This window comes from Engystomops pustulosus, chromosome 3 (assembly GCF_040894005.1).
Source record: "Engystomops pustulosus chromosome 3, aEngPut4.maternal, whole genome shotgun sequence".
Lineage (NCBI taxonomy): Eukaryota > Metazoa > Chordata > Amphibia > Anura > Leptodactylidae > Engystomops > Engystomops pustulosus.
In genome coordinates, this window is record NC_092413.1 from 207,410,509 (window position 1) to 207,422,963 (window position 12,455).

Here is a 12,455-nt window from a genome sequence, read left to right on the forward strand (position 1 = left end):
GTGTCCTACCACTCCACTATGGAGTGCCGGAAATGCCCAGAAGGCTGTGCTCAGTGATCTCTGCCACTGACACTCAGTAAGTAATTGTAGTGACACGTCGCGCATGTGTCCTTCCACTCCATCAGTTAGCGAGAACGGGACCCCCTGTTCTTTGGACCGTGGGGGTCCTAACAGTCTAACCCTCACCAATCTCTTAGTTATCCCCTTTCCTGTGGATAGGGGATAACCTTTAGGCAACTGTCTTTTACTCAAATTCGGACCTAGAAATTTGCTTCGTACCTTTGCAGGACTTCCCTGACCAAAGCAAGAATTACTGGACTGAACGGACATGCTGGGTTCAGCTCTGTGATTCGGGGAAATTCACAAGCACACAGAGCGAGTTTCTGGGACCAAACTTGCTTATGGGTAACAGGCTTAACTCTTCTTTTCCCATTCTTTTGACCTTGGCGGGTCCCAGTTTCCAAGACAGTATCTGCAGAGATGTGTATATCTATACCTGGTCATGCGGCTATTCACCATTGTTTGTGAAGTGCGGGAGATGACGCCTATTGTCTCCTGACCTGTATCTATTTAGAGGCTGTCGTTCACCTAATAAAAAGGTGGTATTGTCTCTTATTAGAAGGCTATCCTTATTTAGATAGGTGGCCTGGGGGTAGCTAGAGGCGGTCAGGGTTATCCCACCAAGCAAGTTGGGCTCTATCCTCTGGATTGGGCCTAACTTACTGATCTCGGTGATTAGACCCAGACAGAGCACAAGACCTGTGTTTTAGACTAGTCCTGACTCATGGACGAAGATTCCCGACCACCTTTCCAACAACTTTTTTAAGTCAAGTGCAACACAAAGAGGAACTTGTAGCCGTTTCATGTCACGTTTTGCATGTCCGTTTCTCAGTAGCCGCCTTCCTTTACCTTGTGTTGTAGTTCAGTTTTATGTGACATCTGTAGGTTAGGATCATGGCCGCTGGGGGTTTGCATTGTTCAGTGTCTCTGTAGGTTGGGATCATGGCTGCTCGGGTCGGTGGTTGTGTAACCTCAGGTCTCCCTCCGTCAGCTCTTTTTTTTTTTCTGATGATCTTCTTGTTAGGGCAGAAGTTGTTGCGGGCAGAGTATCTGCATCACTTCCTCCACATCTGGCGTTGGGTGCTGATGGGCGTCCCTGTGATTTCGATGGGGGAGCTATTTTCGCTCAATGCTGAGAATATGTAGCGCTTGCTGAAACGCTTTTCGTGTAAGGCAGTCATCTCATCTTAAGGAGCACCTGCCCCCGCTCTCGTTGTGTCTGTTGTTTGCAATCCCTATGAAATCACAATCCTGAAACCTCTTTTCTTTAGACCGTTCCTCTGTTACACCTATTGGTAATATCGGCTTACTTGTCTGCTCATGTTTCTCTTGGTGCCGTCTGTGTCCCCAGGCTCGGAGCATCCAGACGCTTCTGCAGAAATCAATAGCTATGTGTAAAGTAGATCTGAAGGCTTCACGCGACTTCCCTTCTAAGTTGACCTTGGTTGAGGCTGACTATAACTATATCAGTATGTATAGGATTGCTAAAGGTTCATCTTGTACACGTAACCTCCAACCAGCATGGTGACATCTTCCCACTCCACTATTGTGCTGCCCATGTCCCTCTGTTATTCCTCTTGTAAGCTGGAATCCCCTTGTCGATGGTTTCAGGATGTGGCACTATTGGGAGGTCTGGAGGTCACTTAAAAACTTTTTAAAGTTAGTTTTGTTATAGTTCTTGTTGTCTTAATGGAAATCTACCACCAGGATAAAGGATTGTAAACCAAGTACACTTACATAGTGGTGTGCGCCCCTTCTGTCAGGACCTGCTCTTCGTTTTTTTTTATTTTTTCAAAAACAAGGACACGAGGCTAAAAAAAAGTTGATCCTGGCAGAGGGGGCACATACACACCCGCATGTAAGTGTAACTTGGTTTACGATCCATGATCCTCATGGTTCAACAAGGGGTTTTCTAAGAATCAAGCAAATGGGAGCCAGGGTGGAGAAAAATAAAAGAAGGCTTCCCATCACTAGTTCCAGTTTTTGGGATTTCACCCACCTGAAAGTTGTGGTGGGAGGGGTCACGGGACCTGCATCGGCCAATAAGAGGTCTCCTCAGTCCTGGGGACAACAATAAAATGGAAGCAGTGCCCCGCAGTCTGGGGGTGCACTCATTAGATGAAGTGGGTCCCATGATTCAAACCACCAAACCCCACCCCTAAAACCGGAAATATGGGATTAAGAGGGGAACAGGGTAAGAATGTTTTCTCTTCACCCCACTTTTTTTTTCAAGGCCCCTTTAGTTCTGCTCCAGGCTTCTCAATTTTTGTATATTTAGTCTGACACTTCTGTATATTTTACTTCAGAATGTCTTTGAAGGGGAGGGGGAAGAGTAACACTTGATAAATGTGAAGGTATTTTTTGAAAAAGTTTTTGCAAAGTTTGACTGCACAAGTAGCAGGACCCGGAGTGTGGTTGGGTTTGCAGCCTCTCTAGTCCTGCGCTGTACGTGACTGTAATGTAATCCACGGCTGCAGGCCTCAGTCTTTGTCAGGTGTGTGGGACATCGCATAGAAGCCATACGTGTTATTTATAGTCTCCACCCCCCCAGCCTTTCATCCTGGAATCCAGACATATATATATGTATACACAGCACCGGGTGGTATTATAAGGCAAACAAATAAGACCCCATTAGAACGAAACGACCCGAGGTTTGTAATAATAAACCCGACACAGACGGCGGCTTCGTACAAGTCCAGACAGCGGCCGCATCAAAGGGAACATCGCTCCGTACAAGTTCCAGGACATAATGTGGTTTGTGACAAGGGGACCCGTAGTTTGGTCTTGGTGCAGTAGAGGAGGGCGATACAAGGTGCTGGGGTGGGGGATAATGATAGTCTTTGTTAGAGAGTAGCAGCTCTCACACCTTGCTTTGTGTCTGAGCACATTCCCAAAAATAGCCGGTCACTGATTCCCTATGGGGAGAACTGCATTCATGCGCCAGGGTACACCTCTTATCACCTGTGGCCTCTGTTCTTATACACGACCAGGTGTGACAATGATGATGATGATATGTAAATTACTTTGATTTGGGGGATGCAAATGTAAAATAAAATTTACGATCCAGGGCTTGATTTTTGCAGGATGGGTTGTAATTTGCATGTGGAAGTGATTGAGATATATATATATATTTGACAAAAAGTCATACCACAATTTTTTTTTTTTTCTTTGTAGAAACCTTTTGCCACAGGTCTTTGTATTTCCTTAATTTGTTTTATGTTTATACTGATCATCGGACTACTAGACGAAGATATCCGACTTCTCTCTAACGTTTTGGACTTGGATGTAATAAGGTTACAGCGGGTCGTCCTTGAATAAAAAAGCAATTTTATATGGCTGGTGGTGTGGGGGATGTAATAATAATAATACACCACTTGTACTCGCCTCTCCCTCTGCTCCGGGTCACCTGCGGCTTCTCTTTGTATACAGAGGTCAAGCAGTGATGGCCCTTATTGCCCACCGAGAGGCGAGTACAAGTGTTCTTTATTTTTTTAATCACTGACAATCCCTTTTAACTTTTTAACATGAATTCCTCTAAAATGAGCTCCCACCTCTATGATGTCTTCATGGTATAATTGGGCATATGGGGTCAACTTAATCTGAGCATAGAGCTGGTAAATCAATACCCACTGCCTGCCCTTAGTCTTGTCTTCTGCGTGTCCCTGGACATTATGCCCCTTGTCTAGCCGTAAGATAACCGGCTGCAGCAGGAGCCTCCCCGCTCCATCGCTCCATATGTGGAGAAGACTAGTCCCTGGCAAATTGTGTATATAACATATAACATTTTCGCTCTGTTATGTCTGAAGCTGGGGATGCGGAGAGCGGCCTAGAGCCCTGCATGGGGGATTTACCACCTGCCTGTCCTTGCTATCTAGTGTCTGGCTGTAAGATAACTGGCTGCAGCAGCAGGAGCCTTCCTTTCTGCAGAAGACCAATTCCTGGGTGATAGTTATGTTAGGTATTTGCTCTTGTAGGATTGAAGCCTGTGGTTACATCTGATTACATCAGGATTTCTTTTCCCATATTGTCGTGCAGCACCTCTTTTCTGCGTGTGATAACATCTCGGCATGTGCACTGCGGTATCCAGCGTGTTGTGACTCATAAGTCATTTGGAAAGCGCCTATTGTTTCCCTCCGTGTTGTGATGTTACAAACATGGAGATTTCCTTCTCAGGTCCTTTCCAGCGACTTCCCACTTCCCTTTTTACCTGCTGCAGGACTTGTTTTTTTCAATAGGGATCACCCCCCCCCCCCCTCCCTCCCCTTCCTAGTACACTCGGCTGACGTCTGCTCGGGTCCTACCTAAAAGTATGGGGCGCGATGCAAAACTCTTCCTGGATTCTGCTCAGACATGACGCTTCCTTACAAGCTCCGGTGACTACAGATTGGGGCCAAAATTCTCTGTTTAAACCCGTAGAGAGAGGTTTTCCAGGAATGGCATAAAAGTGTACCTGCCTACCTCAGTCCCCACATCCAAAGAGGTTCAAGCAGGTACCGGGACCCCCAAAAACTTCTGTCCGAAAACTGTTACTAGGGGTCTTAGAAAACTTTGACCTCTTTTTATTGCATCTTTATAACCAGAGTTTCCTCTTATGTAATTGCAGATAAGGGGGTAAGTGTCTGATCGCTGTAGGGCCGACCTTCAGAGAGGAAACTTTACACCCCCCATTTACATAACCATTCAGGCTCCTAGTGTGCAGACCCCACCCCAGTGATTAGATAGGAGATAAGTGGTAATGGTTGATAACTTGTTCCCCGTGTTGTGATGATGTGTAATACATATCCTTCCTCTCTCCTCTAGGCGCCTATGTGGAATGAATGTTCCCTGTGCCGTAGGCATGAATGAAGTGGCTTGGCAAGAGACCAGAGGAATAATGCATGCCAGCAATGGGCAGGAGGCGCTGGGGGTCGGGATCCCCTCTGGAGGAGCAACATCAGGGCCCATTGGAAATAACCCCCATGCCATTCCTCCTGGGGCAGGGGGCGCCCCGGTGCCCCTGAGCGGCCGCTCTCAGGACGATGCCACGGTGGGATATTTCTTTCAGAGGCAAGCTGGAGAACAGGTGAACGGCTACACAAACAAGCACCGCTGGCCGACAGGAGACAACGTGGAGGCTTCAGTAAGTGCACGGTGTACATGATACAGAGGATTACGCTGCCCCATAACATGGATTGTGATTATACTGATGCCGTAGCATTGTGCTGGGGGACTGCAGGCCACACACCACATGGGTCTTGCTTCATTTAGTTAATATATTCTGTACTGTTTATCTCGCACATGAGGAGAGCTGCCTGCATAGTACCTGGTGTTACAGGCTTTTAGGACGGTTATGAGGGTGCTTCGAGGGTTTGGACCAAGTTTGCAGGTTATCCACAATCCGCCGGGTAAGGGATAACTATCTGATCAGCAGTCACACATCATGAGAACCAGAACAGGGGCAATGTGTCCTCTTTATCCATTTTGAGGGATGGGGGAGCACAGCGCTCTGGTATCTCCGGCACTCCCAGTCGCTGTCTGAGATGTTTTCCAATACTATTGAATGGAGCAGCTTTAAGCACTCCATTCATTAGTGAGAACGGGGCCCTTATTATCTGGATTCTTGTGATCGGTGGGGTCCTAGCAGTCAGACCCTCGCTTATCAGATAGTTATTCACAGGATAGGGGATAATATGCAAACTTATGCATAGCATGACTATCCTCACACTGCTTATGCTTCACCTATCCCACCATCCCTTCTGTGTAGCCCATGCTGTCATGTCTTCTACACAAGTCTGCCATCCCGCTGACTTTGGTTGGATAGAGGAGATCATATCCCTGTGCCCTGTGCACTGGGCTGAGTCCAGTAGTACCTCTCCCACTATCTCTGTATGCAGCTGTAATGTCTTGTGACCAGGGTGACATCATCGTAGGTCCTTTAGATTTTTAGCATTAGAAAACTGTACACCAAGCATATATCTTATGAAATCACAGCAGCCTGCATTGAGAGGAGTAGAAGTCCATGCAGGCTGCTGTGATTGTTTAATGTGGTCAGCTATGTGCATGGGGTACAGTTTGCTAATGTTAAGTAGCTAAAGGACCTTTGATGTCATCCTGGTCACATGACATTAGGCCACGCCTCTCAACTCGCTCCAAAGATTCCTAGTTATCTGGCAAGATAACTCTGATTTTATGGGGATCTGATGGAAACAATTTTCAGCTAAAATAAGGGTGTCGGATAGTTACCAGGGCTCTATGGATACCTGCCACTACCTGTATTTGTGAAAAATGTGGTGACGGGTTCCCGTTAACCCCTTAATGATGAGGCCTGAAAAGACTTCAATGACAATGGCATTTTTAGCAAATTTTCTTACATAGCATCTAAAAGGGGTTTTCCACACAAAGCAAGTTAGGGCCTAACTTGCTGATCGGTGGTGGTGATGAGACCCCCACACATCACTAGAACGTGGGTCCGATGTACCCCTATCCCGTGGATAGGGCTAAACTTGCTTAGTTAGAAAACCCCTTTAGATTCCTTAATCTTATTTTTTTTATTTTACCTGCTACATTGAAAAACTATTGGAGATTAAATTTCCAAAAAGTGGGTGTAAAGGGCCTCTTTTTTTTGTAATATATATTTTTTTTCTTTACATTTTCAAATTAACTTGAAATAAGCCTTCTAAACGAATCCCCTATTCTGTGTTGGTTGTTTTAACACATAAGACAATCCGATATACTGTATTGTACACAGTGCTTGGCACATTATTACAAAGAGATGGGGATACAGATACACAAAATATATATATATATATGTATATACGTTACACTGGTACAGAAGAGACTACATTTCGTTTGCTTGTTGCTTGTTCCTAGTTATGCTGAGTTTTGCTGATTACTGTGGGAGGGGGGCGGTATTTGTGGGTTGAGGGCAGCTTAACAGGTCCTAGAACAGAGAACCGGGATTTACATTTTGGTGTCAGGATCAGGCGATTTAGTGCACCTGACACCGTGCGCTCCAATGTAGCCTGGTATGTTTCTACTTTTTATCTCCCCCATGAGGTCATAAAAGACCCCTGGAATATGTTTCCACACTTTTTTTTGTATTAAAAATTATATTTATTTTTTTCTCTACTATAAGATGTATTTCATCAGTGGGTGGTCAGAGAGGAGTTAAAGGGGTTGTCCACTTTCAGCAAATACTTGATATTGTTTGTGCAATGAAAAAGTTATACCTGTGGATAGAAATTCGACCGTAGTCATGTGATTGTTATATCCCCTGTCAGGTGATGTCACGGCCTGTTATATAATGATAATAATGTCTCAGGTACCTGCGTGTTATTTGCTGAAAGTGGACAAGCCCTTTTAAGGGTGCGACCACACGTTCAGTTTTTCAGATGCAGTTTTTGATGCCCAAAACAGGAATGAAGTAAAGTAGGAGGAGGAGCAGCGCCAATTATTTGTCTCAACCAGTTATCATCAAAACCTGCCTTTGGCTTCAAAAACTGCATATGAAAAAGTGAACATGTGACACCAGCCTTGGGGTCAGAGTCTGATCCCTCTTCATATCTATAGCAGGTGTATAATGCAGCAAACGCCCGCCAAGGCTTGTGCTCCGCCATATTGGTTTGCGTTGTCATAATGCGCAGTAAATGCGCTTCTGCTGCAGTGAGGGCAGGGGACCACATGGCGGCGCAGTTTGGCGCTGCTGGATTGGTTGTGGTTAGCAGAATTGTCCATAGCAATATCTGCATCTTTTGAGACCCGTTGACGTTGCAGAAACATTAAACGTGAAATTCAACATCCCATTCACCGCAGCCAGTTGAGAGAGGAGGGGGAGGTACATGTAAGGAAATTCCAAAAATTCCCATCCTCTGCCCATTAGGTCACCTTAAAAACCCCTGTGTAGTCTTGTTATGACTAAAGCAACCTGGAAATCCCTGCACGCTGTGCCCTGCGCCTGTACACGCCAGTCTTTATTGTGGATGTTACATGTATGTGGATGACTTGTCTGCTGCTTATAGTGACCGCGTGTTTCTTGTTTGTAGGTGAGGTCTGCGGACGACATGAATCACGACTTCCAGGCTCTCGCTCTAGAATCCCGAGGAATGGGAGAGGTAAGTGCGGCCCCTGCGGTGTATGTAAGTGTGCACTCTGTATACTGTATGGGACTGTACTGTGCTTATCCAGGTACTCACACTCCCTTCTTCATGTGTTTTCTGCTATATACAAAACTTAGGGCCAGTTCCCGTCCGTGTTCAGGTTTCCTTTTAGCGGTTTTCATCTTTACGGTTAATAACAGGTGACTAACATCCATTTTATTTCCCATGATAGAGTCTGTCTTTGCTACTGAGCGGCTCCTCCTATATTTAGGCAGATTTACGTCATGTCCGTTTATCTTTCACTTACTCCCCCTCCCTTCTCCACCTGTCCTTGTAGTCGCCCGGGATCCGGCACACGGCCATGTGACTGTAGCCTTTCTACGGATGACTGATGTTTATTTGTATCAGTTTGCACCATTTTTTTTAATTTTATTTTTTTTATCCATTTTTTTTTTTTTTTTTAATTGAACGTGCTCTGATTTTACATTGAAAAGTTTTGATGCCTCTAACCCAGTTGTGGCGAACCTATGGCACGGGTGCCAGACATGGCACTCAGAGCCCTTTCTGTGGGCACCCAGGCTTTCACCCCCAACACATATTTTGCCAGACAGGACTCAAGGCTTTCTTCTGCGGTCCAATACAGCCCAGAACTTGCCATGCTCAGGGCCATTTTAAAGCATCGTCCTTAGCTGCCAGCGGTACAGGAGGAGCAAGAAAGTGTAGATAATGATAGATTAGTGTCCAAATTTCTCCATCTTTTTTCTATTGTATTAGTGTCCTCAGGACGCCAATACGATTGAAACATGTGATACAGCAGGGATCAATAGGTTACTGCTTAAAATGTCATGTTGGCACTTTGCGACATAAGTGGGTTTTGGTTGCAGTTTGGGCACTCAGTCTCCAAAAGGTTCGCCATCAATGCTCTAACCTGTTTACTTATCGTGTTGTCAACCGTATACAACCCATTTTAGTGGTGAGCTGCCCACAACCAGGTCACATGGGTTTCAGCCCACCTTCTAATTTTTTTTGGGCAATACAGCCAGTTAATGCTGGGATATGGATTACATAAGCTCATGTGCATGAGGCCTAAACTATTACATGGAAGCCTGAGCGCAGGTGTGAACCGGCCCTAACTTGTGTGAGTGCAGGCGAAGCCAAAGTGAAAATCTCTACCAAACAAATCAGTGTTAGTTAAGTATGAAGGAGATGGGGAGAGGTCACATTAGGGTTTTTGCGATTCTTATGCTTTGCAGTCTTTAGTTTTTGGAACCCTAGTGACCGAAAGGTGATGCTTCCAATAGCTGGCAGTAAGGGGGGACTTTTCTTCTTCTGGTGATGCTAATGCGCCCAAGTTATTCGGGGATTGACCTGATAGAATGAGGCCTACACAGGTGACACTATCTGCAGTCGTCGTGCATTGTAAGGGGAGGTCTCAGGGCTTTGAAGTCTTGTAAGACAATGATATTTCACGTGCGTCTTTTGAGGCTTTGTAGTCTGGGTTATTGCTGGTTAGTCACTTGTGACGGGTCTACAGGCTGAATCTCTTCTCGCGTCATTATTTTATCTTTGATCCTTTTTTTCTCTTTAAATAGCTTCTACCAGCCAAAAAGTTTTGGGAGCCCGAAGACCCAGCCAAAGATGGACAGAAAGGGATGTTCCTTCCAGATGAATGGCGGGAGAACACGTGGGGGGCGTCTCGTAAGTAACGAGTCTCATCACTTTCCTGAGCGCTCTGTAGTCTGTACTAATATTCCAGCAATTTTGGAGCCCTATTAGTAGGAGGATACATTTTTCTTAGTCTCCAAAACACTTCCAGCTCAGATTTAAGAAGAAGAAAAAAATGTGTAGAATTTGCTGTACTTGTCACATGACATGTGGGACCATAGACAGCAGGCACTTGCTAGTTTACTGCTCTGGCTCATTGAGTAAGGGTCTTAATTGGTGGGGGCGTGGAAATGGGGTGGAAATTTGTTTATGCTTTGGAAGTTCTCTTAAAGGGCATTTCCATGACTCTATGATCAGTTGGATGTCTGACCTCATTCAGTACAGACAAAGCCAGAAACAAACCCTACAATATAAAGGGCAAAACATATCTGGTTGTAATTTTCAACCAATGTGATTAAAATGTAGAATTTTGCTTGTAATTATTCTGCAACCTTCATCTTCCGTAGACCATTCCATGTCACAACCGATAATGGTGCAAAGAAGACCTGGACAAGGCTTTCAGGGAAATCACGATGTCAACTCTGTGCTGTCACCACGCTCAGAGAGCGGCGGGCTGGGAGTGAGCATGGTGGAGTACGTCCTGAGCTCCTCGCCTGCCGATAAGCTGGACCCGAGATTCAGGAAAGGAGCCTATGTAAGTGTGTCGTGTAAAGAACTGAAGTTAAGACTGCGTTTCCATGTTCTGGATTTTATGTGCGGTTGTTAAGCCAAAACGAGGAGGAGATGGGGGGGGGGGGGGACAGCTAAAGCCAAAACACGTCTGTACTTAATCCTCGAATCCTAGACTGTGTGGTGCCAGATTCCACACTGCAATGGGCTCCCAGCATCATAGTAATGAATGGTGCAAGGAGCCCATGCTTCACTGTGGAGCAACATTGCCCAACTGTAATTGTGCTGTTATCCAGAGGTTTTGCAGTAGCTCCTTGCTTCATATAGAACTGTGATGCTTGGAGTCCCCAGCACCAGTGTTTTGATCTGTAAAATCCAGCACCACACCGTCTGGGATTTATGAACTGAGCATCTGTTTAGCCCAAAAGCCTGCACTATACACTCTTTATCTAAATGACCCACCCCTGGTTTTGGCCTACACCTAAGGGCTGCTCTTGCACTTCGTGGACACGGCTAACCCTTGCATCTTACCATTACCTGTCATGCTGCACCTAAGGATACTATTGATTCCTGCAGCCTGGAAAATAATTGCACCGGCTCTGCGGCAAGTGAAGCCGGGATAATCTGTCTTCATTGCGCCTTCACCATTCTTATGGGGTTTGCACTGTGTAACCCGGGATGTACTAGCTCGAGGGCGATTTGGGAAACGAAACCACAGATCCTTCTGAACTTGTCTCGGTGTCCCAAATCGTCCTGACAGGTTCCCTTTAACAACTATTACACTTTAACTGCATCTTGTGGTTATTACATAAGTTTCTAAAATGGAAATTCACCATTTATGTAATACAGGCAGTCCCCGTGTTACGTACAAGGTAGGTTCCATAGGTTTGTTCTTAAGTTGAATTTGTATGCAAGTCGAAACTGTATATTTTATAATTGTAGATTTAGACAAAAAAAAAAAAAAAAACATTTTTTTTGCCCCAGTGACAATTGGACCAAGGATTATCCATAAAACTTTATTACAGACACCTTACAGCTGATCATTGCAGTCTGGGACTATAGTAACATCCAGAGAGGTCACAGTGGGCACAGGGGTCAGTCTTTAACTAGGGGTCATCTGTAAGTCGGGTGTCCTTAAATAGGGGGCTGCCTGTACACCTCGAAGGGCTTGTCCCGGATCAGGGATTTTGAGCCTCTGTCTATAGACAGAGATGAAACAAAACCGCAATAAAGCAATAAATTGCAGAATGGCTATGGGCTGGTGTATATTTCACTCTACGAAATCTGCAGCATAAATTGTCCTGATGTAAAAATGCAATTTTTGATCTTCCAAACCTTAGTGACTTCATCCTTTTCTCTACAGGGAGCTAGAGACTGTGATCTGGATGGACCAGAGAAGGCAGAGCAGAAAGGTAAAGCTTCTCCATTTGAAGAAGAAAAGAAACGCGATCTGATGTCGGCCGATGGTGACGACGTTTCCAAACTAAATGGCCGGGGGCTTCCTAATGGGATTGATGCGGACTGCAAAGACTTTAAGTAAGAGGGGGAGGACTCTCCTTTAATTTTTAGGAATGACTATCTTGCCTGTATGCTCCTCGCTGCCTCATATAATCTCAATTCTAGAATGCACGTCCTGTAGTTAAATAGTTAATTATGATTTCTGCGTTTTTCAGCCGCACTCCGGGAAGTCGCCAAGCTTCTCCGACGGAAATCACAGATAGGATTGGTCAGAACCAAAATGTGAATGAAGGTCTAGGACAGCTGTCAAATCCTATGGGAAACAAGCCCCTTGCGGATGAGTTTGCTGGTCCTGAAGGACAGAACCTGGATGGCATAGAGCAAGTTGGCTTGGATTCACTTCAGTTTGATTATCCAGGGAACCCGCTACCTATGGACTCTGCAGGAGGGGGCGTTGGGTTGTTTGACTACAACACCCAGCAGCAGGTTGGTTCTCCACTTCTGTGTCCAAGAATATTTTTGCTTCTC

At 45.4% G+C, this 12,455-nt stretch overlaps 1 protein-coding gene across 2 annotated transcripts in view; it reads left to right on the forward strand.

Moving 5' to 3' along the window:
• Positions 1-12,455, forward strand: part of PUM2 (pumilio RNA binding family member 2) — a 28,595-nt gene that overhangs the window by 2,983 nt on the left and 13,157 nt on the right. For both annotated transcript variants that reach the window (XM_072143652.1, XM_072143653.1), the window contains exons 2-7: positions 4,861-5,179; positions 8,082-8,150; positions 9,728-9,833; positions 10,307-10,494; positions 11,833-12,005; positions 12,143-12,413. In XM_072143652.1, coding sequence (XP_071999753.1) covers positions 4,874-5,179; positions 8,082-8,150; positions 9,728-9,833; positions 10,307-10,494; positions 11,833-12,005; positions 12,143-12,413 — 1,113 coding nt within the window. In that variant the 5' untranslated portion in view covers positions 4,861-4,873. The remainder of the gene's footprint in view (positions 1-4,860; positions 5,180-8,081; positions 8,151-9,727; positions 9,834-10,306; positions 10,495-11,832; positions 12,006-12,142; positions 12,414-12,455) is intronic.